The 13638-nt window shown below is 46.0% G+C and overlaps 1 protein-coding gene across 1 annotated transcript in view; it reads right to left on the reverse strand.

The window, feature by feature from the left end:
• Nucleotides 1-9324, reverse strand: part of RBM20 (RNA binding motif protein 20) — a gene marked incomplete at both ends in the record, with an annotated part of 164683 nt that extends 155359 nt beyond the window's left edge. Inside the window, one exon of the mRNA XM_084246049.1 lies at nucleotides 9161-9324. Within this exon, the coding sequence (XP_084102175.1) occupies nucleotides 9161-9324 (164 nt within the window). The remainder of the gene's footprint in view (nucleotides 1-9160) is intronic.
• Nucleotides 9325-13638: the final 4314 nt, after the last annotated feature.

Consider the following 13638-nt stretch of genomic DNA (forward strand, 5'->3'; position numbering starts at 1 on the left):
AGCAACCGTGAACCAAGATAAGTAGAGGAGAAAATATAATTTGGTTTCTGCTTAGTAGGAAGGAACAGAGCATGAGATGCAGTGGAGAAACCTAGTCTACTCCCTCGGGGGGACAAACTTCTGGGTGGGTGAGGGGAGGAAATAACACACCCAAAAGTGTTTTTCAAAACTCTCTTGGGATATTTTCACAGAAAAAAGGGTTCATCTATGAATGGTCTCCGTTTCTCTCATCCCCACTTCCAGGCAGACAAAAGAGTAGCCTAGCAGAAAGCACAACAGACAAGACTGGGGATTCCTATTCCAGGAGGCTGTGTGACCTTCATCAGTTCACTTGACCTCACTGATGCTCAACTGATTAACTGGAAAAACAGGACGATTGGGCTAAAGCAGCTCTCAGCTTCTTTCCTGGTCTAAAATCTAAAACAGAAGTGGATTTAGTCTTAAAGACAGGGCAATTGTTTTTTAAAAATGGAAATAATTTTGCTTTTTCAGATTACTAAATTAATATATGTTCACAGGGGAAAAAAAAGAAAGTGTAAAAAATGTTGAAAAGACAAGTCAGGGGCCTCCCTGGTGGCACAAGAGGTAAAGATGTACCACTATGAAGCAATCCGCAGCCTCTGCAGCACAAATTCAATCCCTGGCCAGGGAGGTGACCCACATGGCGCAGCAGACCTCTCCTGTCTCGCCCACTGCTCCCCTCAGCAGTATATTTCAGTCAGTCTGCCTGTTCTGCTCCCCATTCTGTCTCTGGTGAATCTTCTCATCGCCCGCAATTCTGTACCCCAGCTCTTGTATGCATAAATAAATCAATCTTTAAAAAAAAAATGGAAAAGTCACTATAATTGAATGAAATTGTATCACCTAGAGTCAGAATCACTATCAACATCTTCATATATGTTCTTTAGCTGTTTTTCCAGGCCTAGAGGCACCAGCACACACGTACACATTCTTAAAAAAAAAAAAAAAAATGTGCTGTTTGTAAGTTTTTCTAGTTAATAATATATGGCTTTCATTCTATAATAATAAATATAAGATAATGGCATCTTTCTTTTTTTAAAGAATTTATTTATTTTTGCATAGAAGAGCTGGGCTGTAGGCTAGAGGTGCAGGGTGGGAAGTTTGGGGGTGGGAGTGAGAGGACTCACCAAAGACAGAGTGGGGAGCAGAGCAGGTGGATTTACTGAAATACATTGCTGAGGGGAGCAGCAGACAAGATAGGAGAGGTCTGCTGTGCCATATGTAGGTTAGCTCCCTGGCTAGGGGATCGAACTTGGGCCATAGTGGCGGGCTGTCACAGTCATAGTCACAGTGCTGAGACTTAACCCCTAAGCCACCAGGGACACAATAATGGCATAATTCTAATGACTGAAGGATACACAACATTATAATACACACGAGTTATTTTCTCAACTGAGAAACATTTACATGGTTACTAATTACAACACTGCAATAAATATCCTTAATTCAGACTCACTATATATGTAACTACAAGTCTACATGTCAAAATTTAATCACATGAATCATCTCCCTTTTATGTAGAAGTTAAAAAAATACATCAAGTATCTTTTAAAAATAAATAAATAATAGGCTATGAATAACTCCAGGCTATCAGTAACCCGGCTGGCCCAGGAGGATGCAGGGCTCCAAGCAGACCCTTTGGAGGCTCTGAAAACAACATTTGGTCTCTGGGATTCCAGGAGAACACACCAAAGCTGAGGCCCAGCCTTTGGACAAGCTTGGTCTCCTCTATCTCTTTGCTAAGAGTTTTTCCTGCCTGGGGTTCTGGGCAGGTCTCAGCAGCCGGCCGCTGGCCCAACGTCCCTGGTTCTGAGGATCCAGGCCCAGGCAGCAGCCACACTCCTGTAAGTTTGCAAGTCCTACGTTTATGTTTTCTGCCTCTAAAAATAATGTCACCAAACACACTCCCAACTGTTTAACACAACCTAACTTAGGCCTATGAAAATGATGCAGTCTATCTCCAGAACTGGAAACAGTGTTCTTTTTGCAAACTCAAGTATGTCCTTTAGCATTCCAAAATAATGGTTTTTAATTTTTAAAATGACTAATGATGAAAAAAAGTATAAAATGTCTCCCTTTTCACTAACGTTGGCATTTGCTTTTGTGACAAACTTATATCACTGATCCAAATATTCTCTGCAAAAGTTGGAGAGAAGCATTCACTGCATTCTCTTTTTGTGTGGTTATTGCTGTTTTCATGAGTGATCAATCTCACAAACGTACCTGTGCCCAGGGCTACAATATAGCTGCAAAATACAGTCTCAATCAGATGCTCGGGAGGAGAGGGGAGGCTCCCTCCATACACTGACATCATCAGAAATACTCCTGGAGGGTCACACAATGTTATTCTTGGAAAGGACGGCCATTGATCATTTCCCATCCCCGGAGAGGATGGATTAGGGAGGTTAATTGGCTTGTCCAGGTCACCCACTCCCAGTCCAGGATATTTTTCCTCTCTGATCCTCTTTGTCAGAAACCCAATAATTAATTTAGAGCAAAGATGCTCATTTTACACTTGACAACACCAGGCAGACTCTAAATCATTCTATTCAATAGCAAATTCAAAATGAACCAACAGAAAAAACCTGAAACTGACACAGCTTTAAAAATATATGTAATAATGACAATATAGATTATAAAAGGTAGTATATAATATCTATCCCTTCAGCATCATGACACTGGAAGTCAGTCAAGTCTAACAGTGGGAATAATTAAGAGTTAAAAACAGGGGCCTCCCTGGTGGCCCAAAGGGTTAAGTCACAGCACTATGAAGCTATCCGCAGCCTCTGGAACACAAGTTCGATCCCCTGGCCAGCCAGGGAGATGACCCATGTGGCACAGCAGACCCCTCCTGTCTCGCCCACTGCTCCCCTTGTTACGGAGCAGCCCCGATATAAAATGGGATTTGTCTTTCCAATGTCCTGATGGCTTTGGTCTGGAGTGGGGGTGGAATCCACAAAGCCTGTGTGGGATTAGCTTTAGGACATCCCTTTCCCCCTAACACCCTCAGCAGTGTATTTCAGTCGATTCGCCTGTTCTGTTCCCCACTCTGTCTCTGATGAATCCTCTCACCCCCCACACCTCTAGTTTACCCCCCAGTTCTTGTGTGCATAAATAAATAAATCTTTTTTAAAAAATTAAGAGTCAAAAACATTTGGGACAGTGTATAGATAAGTTGCAAAGCTGCAGAGTATTTAGATGTCTAGACAAGCAAGAGTGGAGGCTTCCAGGTTTGGGCCGGAGTTGGAAATGGCAACTGAGGATGGATGGGTCATTACTGTGATGGAGAGAAGGCAGGTGCAAAGAAAGAGAGAGAACAAATGGTCCTGGTGCATCCTTAAAGCAAATACCCACATGAAAGGAGAGAAAAGTGCTGTGAAAACTATCTTTATAGGGTGACATCCACCCCCCCAAACACATAACACCCAGCCTTTTGTTTCTGAACATATGGAAAGATTTACTCAGCAAACCAAGCTACACCTTATTAACACATCCTCATGCAAGTGGCGTAACTGCTCCCTTTTTGCTCATAAAGTACATTCACATCAATATGCACCACCTCCCCCAGCGGTGGGTTGTCAGCGAGTCAGAAAAGTGGCCTTGTAAACCATCAGGAGACCTTATTTATCAATTCTGAACACAGACGTATTTATCATACAAAATCCAGCAGGAACTGCGGGAAACAGAAGGGTCGAGTAAGCCGGCTGTAACTCCTGCCACTGTAAGACTTTGTCATGTTAGGTGGATATATGTATCTTATCCAAAATACACAAAAAATATTAGGGGGTGGTCCTTCTCCACCCCCTCCTCCTCAAACAGCTGGCAAAGCTGACTTGTCCCCAAACTTGCTGTCTGTAAATGTCGAAGACTGAAACTTTAGTTGGATGGAATTTAAACACTGACCACCCATTGAGCCAGGCAAAATATGAGCCCCACTGCCAACACCCTTTTCGTGGTGTTAGAAAATCACATTTAGAATCACAGTTAGAACCACATTCCTGTTTCAAAAATGTGCCTTCTTAATGAGAGTGAGGATTTCCCAGTGTTCTCACTGTGGGAACAAGTAATATTAGGCTTCCAGGATAACACACGATCACCAAGAGGCAGCCAGGTTCATTAACCAGAAAGAGAACTGCCCTGTACTCCTTCTGCAAACCTCTAATTAACGTCTTTGCCCTGGTTCTGGAACACGGATCACTTTACTTTCCACAAAACTCTACAATTCTGAACACAGCTACCAGTCACTCACGCCAGCTGTGAGTCCTGTTAACTCTGCCTGTTAAAATACACAAAATCATATCAGTTAGACATTCCAAACAAGATAATTACTGTGGCAGGAAACAAAAATCAGATTAAGTGGGATTTTGTGGCATAGGACACCCCTTCAAGGTTTTGTTTGACAGAGGGGACCAGGACAGATGGAGGGAGGGTGACCCTGCCTCTGAATTGCCTTTGGAGTTTTAACTCCACTCTTATGCTTCACCTAGTCTTACTTTCCATGTCTTATTCAGTCCATTTCCCTTTCCAAAGCTCTCATAACCCATCTCCCAACATTTTGTGAATTGAGTTATACTGATTTGTTTGCTCAGGGATTAGCGATTGTGGGCAGGGAAGGGATTAGTTTAACTGGAGTCAAGAACCTATAGCCACAAGAAAAATAAATCAGAGAGAGAGAGAAACTGGATAATGTGGGATCGTTTCACTGTGAGTCAATCCTGACGGATTCCTCCACACCCCCCTGTGATTATGAGAAGGCAAAGAGATCTTAAAGTTCACATTTCAACTGCAGATTTAGACTTATTTAAAGTATCGCTTTGATAAACTGCGAAGGAGGCAGCGAATGAGTGAGTTGAAAAAAAGGATAAAATGAGTGGCTAACATTTTTTTCTTCTTTTTCCCCTACAGCACTGGCTTAGAACAGCTCTGTGTACACCATATGCATAGTCATTGAGCATGACGAATGGGAATAATGTACTACATTTCATAATACTGATCTCTTTGGCTATTTGAGAAAAACTCATAACTGGTGTCTTTTAGAGTGTCTTACACTCTAAAAAATACTTATCACAACAAATCCTTAAGCAAAATTTCTTTTCAAAAAATAATCTTAAGAGACTTTCTAGAGAAGCTAAGACATTTTTCAGAATGCTAAGAACTTACCCCCTCTCTGTCCCTGTTTTGGGTAAGCGCTTAATCCTCTCAGATGTTTTCTCCTGTCGAATGTTTTACTTGCAGTTTAAGATGGTGTTTAAAATTTTCAAAATTCCTTCTACAAGTGTATTCCTCTTCCCCCTAAAAAATGGGCTTAAACTGATGTTAGAAACCCGCACAGATGTTAGAAATTCCATCCCCTTTCCAGAAAAGGACCAAGTGTGACTGTGAGATAATGTCCCTTTTTGGGAGATTCTTGTTGCCTCCTCGAATCTGGGTGCAGTTGTCAGCATCCCGAGTGCGCACCCACCACCCAGCTTTCCTGTGCATCACTCCCTATGGGTCACAGGAGGTCCGAGGTCCTTCCCAACACAGGAGGTCTGCAAAATTATCTGCAGAGTGTCAACTTGTAACATTTTCTATACTGAATCATGGGGGGTGGTGGGGGGCACCTCACTGTGAAAGCACAGCTGAGCAACTTCCCACTGCTATGCAGAAGACCCAAAAGCTTTGGAAATCAAAGCTGGACTACAGCTTCACAAGCCACAGATATATACAAGGTGACACTAGCTAGCAAAGTCTATATACTTATGATTGCTTTTTTCCACTCACTGTTTATCAAAATAACCTGGAAGGGAAAAAAGAAGTCATCTATACTCAAATTAAATATGCAACCTGATGTCACCTATTGCCCAGGAATATCGTGTTGCAAATCAAATTATTTAGGAAAACCTAAATGATTAACCCACGTTCATTTCAGGCAAAGTGTGTGGCTTTTTTGGTTAATTTTCATCATGCTGAGGGGCACACCTCATAGTCACATCTGATCTCTGACTCCGACATTTCACACAGGACCAAGTGGCTTTGTTTCCATTCTGAAGATGGTTTGAAAACTTACCACCTAAAATTTAAATTTCTTTAAATAAGATAAATAACTTCTTATAAATCAAGAATTAGGTTTGATATTAAAACACAAAATGAAAATGTAGATTTGGAAATAAAATATTATGACTGTCTGAGAAGATAATTCCTTATCAGACATTCACCAACGCATACCAGGCCAAGGTTGTCTTTCTCCCGTTAGTAAGGAAATGATACATATTTTAAGTTATTAAATTATTCTCGTGTCCTAAACTCATCTCCAATCTCCCCTTGAGGTGTTACTTAAATTTTTGGTTGTCCAAATAGCTTACATAATGTTTCACGTTTTATCAAATATTTCCCCCACATCGACCAACTATGAAAATGCATGTTTAAAACACAGATCTTACAAGGCGTTAGTTTTATGTGTCTAAATCTGACTAATCATCTTTATCGGTAATGCCACTACTGGCCAGGAGTCAGGTGTTAACAGGAGCAGAAAGGTCACGACAATTCTTGACTAAAGCCAAGAACGCTGTGTTTAGAAAACTAAATGCACCTGAGAGAACGAATGGATGCCGTAAAACAAGCACCAAAGTCAGCCTTTCTCGTCACCTGGCCTCACGTTTTAGCTACTTACATGTAGTAAACAGCAGTTCTCTTAAGACCACATATAAGGTATGCGACTAGCAACTGGTTTTTGTTTTGTAGTGAATATTATTTTACCAGAGTCATTGATTTATCCAAAATAAAAGCCATTAATAATAAAAATCAGTAAACAAAGACATGAAGAAGTGAGGGGGAAATCTAATCTTTCAACGCTTTGCAACAAGAACACTAATGTCTATCACTTTGAAAGAGATCAAACTTCTCTTATGCATTACATAATAACCTCACTAAAATACCTAGAAAAAGCGCAGGTTCTTCCCCCAACTTTGTTTAATGTGCAATCCACTACCAGAGAATTTCATCCAAACCTCTAGCTCACAAAATTTCCATTCAAGGAGCGGACAGCTCGTCTTGCTGCGGGCAATCTCCCCGCTACTTTTTCCGCAAAGATGGCTGATACAAACAGCACCTCATAACTACATAAAAATGGTTGCTCAGATTAAATTATGCAAACGTAGCTTCAAAATAACCTGCTCAAGTTTCAGCTCATTAAAGATGGACCTGCAAAGCATTTGCCATGTTACGCCTGGTTCCAGCGGAATTTCAGTGGGTACTGAGGGGAGCGCAAAGTTTAAATCGTCCTTATAAAGAAACACTTTGAAACATAAGCGCGCACACATCAGATCCCATGGGCACACTCACTGGCCTTGGACCCTGCCCCTGAACACTGATCTGTCACCAGTGCAAAGCACGGCAGTCATCGGCCGCTTCTTTGAGGCCCCCATGCTGGGCTACAAGGAGAAGGAGCCATCTTTCAACATTCAGTCTTATCTTAAAGTAAGATATTCCAGAGATGGAACTTTCAAAGTGGGAGTGAATTTATAGGGTAAATTTATTTATTACATGAGCTACTCGAAAATCCACTTTTAATGATCTATTTTCCACAAAATGACATTTGTCAACCTGGCAATGTTTCATAATCAGACACCCACCTACAAGTTTAAGGTGGGTCATTACTATATTAAATAAAATTCAATAAATTTAATGTGCCAGCTAATCTCAAGCCATAAAACGCCGGCCTGGTAAGAAGCACATTAGATATCTCCCGATGAATAACTGATCAATAAGTTTTTTTAATAAGTAAACTTTAGGTTTTAAACCTTTTTTTCTGTTGGTTTATATTTATTCTAGGGAATAAAGAAAAAATTTAAGTAATGATGCACTTAAACTGTGGATCCTATTTAGTAAGTCTTAGCTGAATTTATAAAACAAATAGTAACAGAATAGCAAAGTAAAATATTTTTACTTTCAAATAGCTGGAGACCAGTTAATTAAAAGTTATATAAAATCAAATTCAAGCAAAAAGTTTTCCCAGTCAAAAAAGGGGAACCATTTTGTTCTGAAATATGATAGTAGCTTTCTTTGATGTCAAACTTGAATTGGAACTATCCTTTCTATTGCATAAGTCGGCCTTTGAACCAATATGAAGTGCCATTTACTTCCACTTACATCCCATCACTGGTTATTTCTCTTACTCCAGTTTGACCAGTTTACGTAGCTCAAAGCATCAATACAGCAGCACTAAAAACCTTCTGCTCAGTTCCATGGGGTCCACCGTGGGGCCTGTATCCCTCTCGTTTGGTCAGTGTCGCCCAAGCCCTCCGTGTTCAGAGGCGCCTCTACTTTGTAAACTACTTTCGAGAACTCATCCCAAGTCGTGGAAAGCTCTTTAGCCTAAGGAGCCACGAAGCAAACCAACACCCTAGGCCTTAAACTGTCAAACACAATCTTGAAAGGTCGAACAAAACATCGCGGGTTTTACTCTCCTGCCCGCAGAGGAGCTGAGAGCGCTTCTGGGGCCCGCTGGGCACCCCGACCTACTCACAGCTGGGGAAGGGGCGCCCTGAAAATTCACGACCCGAGGCGCAGAGCTCACCGAGTCGCCAGATGGAAACACGAATGGAAACCGGTGGCGCGGCTGAGAACTCCCCTCAAGGGCCTTCTTGAAAAGTGTAAACAGCTCCTCCAGGGCAAAGCAAAATGCGCTGCCTGCAAACCCTCCCCGACCCTACTGCCCCCAAGTCACGACGACCCCGGGAGCCCCATTACAGATGGTTTCTCCGCGGCGGGTCCTTCCACACCCTCCCGCGCGCGCACACTCGCGCACGGCTCCCCGCAGCCGGCGGCCTCCGGGGACCAGCAAGATGAGCTCGCGTCCCTGGGTGCGCCCCCCAAATTCGGCTACTTGAGTTCCAAAGAACCAGGAAGGTCCCCGGAGAGAAGGGAGGGGAACGAGGAACGCAACATGATTTCCCCCCAATAACTCGGCTTCCTTCTCCCCAATAACTTCTCGATTTTTACATCTCTCTCCCGAGCGCCGCGAGTGGGCGAGAAAACTTCCCTCGCCAGGCGGCCGAGAGCAGTTGAGCAGGCGCTGGAGCCCAAGTCACAGAAGGGGGTGCCCGGGGCGCGTACCCCGGCGCACCCTGGGCGCGCGCTCCCCAGTCCCTCCTCTTACTTTTGGATGATCTGGGGCAGGCCGGCTTGGGGCGGCGGCGGCATCCCTCGCGGGCCGGGGGGCGCCGAGGGCGCGGGGGCACCGGGCACGCAGCGGGCATCTCTGTCGGGCTGCTCGGGGCCGCCGGGGGCCGCGTCCTGGCTCATGGCTGCGGCCCGCACCATGGAGGTGGCACCGGCCCACGCCCGCGGCGAGAGAAGGCGCCCGAGGGCGGCCCCGTGGCGCGGGCGCTCGCTGGCCGGGGTCGCTGTGCCCAGTCCCCTTGTCCTTCCCGGCGGCGCGGGGAGGAGACGCGAGGGGCGGGGAGAGGCAGTCCCGGCGGCGCCGCCTCCTCTCGCGCCGCTCCTGCTCCCCGGCCGGCCGCGCGGGGTGGGGGCCGGGGGGCGTCTCCCGCGGGCGAGACCCGCGCGGCGCGGGGGGCTCTGGGGGGCTCGGCCGCACCCGCGCGGCCGGCGGCACCGGGCAGCCGCGAGCACCCGCGCCGCGCTGCGCTCGGGGTCCCCGGGGCCGCGCCGCGCCCGCCGCTCCGCCAAGGGAGGCCGGAGGGCGCGCGCCAGCCGGGGCCCGCAGCCGCGCCCTCGCCTCTCCCGGGAGCCGGAGGCCTCCGGGCGGTCCCCAGGGACGGCGCGCGCCGCCCCACGCGCTCCTGCCGAGCGGGGCCCCCGGGGCGCGCCCGGGACGTCCGCGCGCATCCCTGGTGCGAGGTGCGCCCAGCGGGGCGCCCACCCGGGCTGGGGCGCGGCCAGCGCCACTAGCGGCGGGGGGCGGCCCGAACCCTCCCCCGGGACGTGGGACCCCTAAGCCCGGGCCTGAGATGGGCAGGCCCGCGGGCTCGCCAACGTAGCTGCTTATTTCGGGGGTCCCCAGAAGCAGCTGTCGGGCCCGCGGTGGTTCCTCGTCACCTTCCCCGCCCCCCCCACCCTTCTCGCCGAGACCCGCCACGATCCCGCAAGCGCAGGGAGCACCAGGCAGGGGTTTTGTTCTTGTTTATTAGCCAAATCTCTGGCGAGGTGAAGGAGACTTCGCCGACCTCGCGCCGCCACCGGGGTCGCCTCTGAAGTGGCCCCGCACACCCCGATACGCGGCACCCTGCGCGCGGAGCCGCCTGGAGGAAACCCCGGGCGCGCGGAGAGGGGTCTGGGGACACACCTGGCGTCGCGGAAATTACCTAGGAACTGGGCGAAGACCCCGCAGAATGGTTGCCCGGGAGATGCCCCGCCCCCCCCCACGCGCTCCTGCATCCTGACTCCCTCCCGCAAGCCGGAAACGAGGAAACGCGCCCCTGGGGTGCCCGGGGAGCCAGCGCGCGCTCCAGGGTGCCCACCGCCTGGGCAGGCGTGCGTGAGGGTCTCCGCCCCGCCCACCCTCCTGCAGCCATGCAGAGGAAATTCTGAGATGGGTTTTCTGGGACCTGGGAACTAACTGAATTCCCTGAAAGATGCTTTCTTCTCGCCCCAAACTGTGAGTTCCTGTCACCTTTTCGGCCAGTCTCTTAGAAACTGAGTCTCCCTTGAATTTCTGTCCACCTGCCTGGGGTCGGCCCTGGCCACTCCTTTTCACCCGGTCTCTCTGTCTCCCTCTCTTCCTCTCGCCCTGCTTTCTCTCCTTCCTCCAAAAGAGATGCTATGTCGGTTCCTTGTATCCTTAAAGCTCAACAAAATTCACAAAATTGAATCTCACAAAAAAAGATAAAAAGTTGTTTATTGTTGCCCCCATTTTACAAAGAAGGAGGCTTCAGGGTAATGGGTCTGAACACACGTGTCAGCGGGAGGCAGTCCCCAAAAATCTTCTCCAACTCGCTGAATAGTTAGTTCATCACCTGCACTTTCCAGCAGGAATTCCCGAAGATGTTGTCCAACATTCCACGCCCCCCATCCCTGTGTCTAAGAAATTACATAAAATTATTGGAACCAGTGGAGTCAGTTTCTGTGAGGGTCAGTTTCCAAGTATGTAAACAAGTAGTGAGGGGACCCCAAGGCACAGTCCTGTCGGGATGAGAGATGAGGTGCCTCGCCTATTTGGGGCAGGAGGTTTTCAGTCTGGCATCTATTACAAACATGATTCCTTCTGTTCCAAACTTGCAGCCAAGTAGAGTAACAGTTCTCAAACTCCAAGAAATCGAGTGCCTGAAAGTCACAATATTGATATGATTAAATCCATTTTCATAATATTTTTACCAGCAAAAAACCACCGTATTATATGAATGCAGCTCTCTACATCTCAAAAATAGTGTATTAGCATCTGGGACAAAATAGTAGTTGTGGGTAAATCTAGGCATTCCAATGCCTGTTCTCTAGGTCTGAAATTTTCGGAATACGAAAGTTAGAAAAAAAATTAATTCATAGTAATCTACGAGGTTTCTCAGAAATCCCATCTCCATTCATATTGCTTCATAGTTGTAGTTTACGTGTTGTTTTATAACTGAAACGTGAATTGGAGCCGGTGTGGAGGGAGAGTCTCTGCCACAGAACCGAAAGCAAATTCAAGCTCCACTTCAGGTCCCCACACACATTGTCCAGATAATATCAAACAAGCATTTCTACTTTGGATTCTGATGAAAAATGTTTTTTATCTTATACTTTTTTAACTTCTTTCCAGAAAGAATGTAAATGATCCCTAGCCAAGGTTGCAGACATTTAAGAAACTATTGATTAAAATTGAAACTCGATTATTAAGAAATATAGTGTCTTGCTTTTGTTTGCTCTGCGCCCTCACCACCAGCACACACACACACACACACACACACACACACACCCCAGGGTGCATTTCACAGTTACACAAGTGAAAGAAAGGCCACCTCAGTCACCTGACCTGACAAATGGGGAGCATGACTAGTTGGTGAGGCTGGTGACATCTCCCTTTGTTCTACTCTGCAGAAGCATCCTGTCCCTCCGACCAACCCGTAAACCGGAGTCAGGCAGGGAGGCTGTGGCTGTGAATATACTGCACATTTAACAAGAGTCAGCTGCTAAGTGTTTTCATAGATTATTACTGACTTCATGCTCACAATAACCCGTGAGGTCATTACTGTCATCCATGTTTTAGAATGGATTTAGAAACTGAGGCTCAAGTCCAAGAACTTCCCCCAGGACACCTGGTTTTTAAAGGCAGAGGCAGTTGGGGGGAATCTGACCCTAGACCGCTCTACTCTGCCTCAGGAGCTGAGCTTGCCGTCTGTCCTCTCACGCTGAGATGCCGCCTGCATCTTTCAGTGAATGTAAAATGCCACTTGCAGTTGTGACTCAGCTGGCAGTCATGTCTACCCAGACCAGTAAGTGAATAGGAGGGATCCAAATTGGTGTCTCACAACCATGAAAATTCAAAGAAATTAAGCAGCCTCCTGGGAAGTGACAGAAGCGGAGGAGAGTAGAACCCAGGTTTCTGTTATTACAGGGGTCACTGACACGCTGGCTTGTTTGTATTATTATTGAATATTTGCTGGGCTCCAAACCTTATTTCGTTCTTTCTTTTTTTTTTTTTTTAATTTTTTGTGGGACCCTCACCAGCGGCTGGGGAACAAACTGACGCTGCAGAGGCTGCGGGCAGCCTCGCAGCCCAGCGCTCAACCGCTGCGCCACCAGGGGAGGCCCCAAACCTTCTTTCTTTTAATATCATCATTTTGCAGACAAACTTGAGGAACCTGTCCAAAGTCACAGGGATATAATAGTGGAACTGAGGCTCAGACCCTGGTCTGACTCCCTGCCATCCCCTGTCCTCTGTTTAAAGAACTAACCCACCTTGGAAGATCATTGTGATCATGTATCTCTGCAGATGAGACCATTTAATAATCACTGCTATTCCATGTGTGTATTATTACTGTTTATTTTTGTAATAACAGTTAGCTTAGTAGACTGTAAAGTTTGATAGTACCAGAAGTGGTGAAACTGTGGGACACAGACTTTCTGTGGGTGCAAGTATCAGGGGCTGCAAGCTCTTTGCAAGTGGGCTAACACTGCCTCTTAAAATTGCAACAAAGAAAACTGACTGAGCCGTTAACATTCTAGGAATTTATTTATGTATGCATAAATAAATCTTAAAAAAAAGGGGGGGGGGACTAGAGCTATCTATATACATTGCTGGGAAGAGATTTCCAAGATGTTTGATTAAGGAGAAATACAAATTCCTCAACAGTATCATGATATGATTAAATTTGCATTAATTTTGATTAAAAGAGGATAAACTACTTCTGGATATTGTATAATTAATTAAAAATTAACAGTAACTCTAGAAATTGGGATGGGACAGAAAGCTTTTCCTTTCATGACCTTTTATATTATTTGCACATTTGAAAGAAAATGGTTTTTTTTTCCGCAACTGTTTTTAGTGTGTGTATGTTGTTTGGATCTTTTTACTACGAACTTGTGTTCTTTTTATTTAACAAAAAAGAACAAAACTCGATTATTTGTTTCTTCAACTAATAGTTCTTAATACTTAGTACATTAATAGATTGTTAGTTTTTTTTTTAAGAAAAACTTCAC

This window comes from Talpa europaea, assembly GCF_964194135.1.
Source record: "Talpa europaea genome assembly, chromosome: 10".
Classification (NCBI taxonomy): domain Eukaryota; kingdom Metazoa; phylum Chordata; class Mammalia; order Eulipotyphla; family Talpidae; genus Talpa; species Talpa europaea.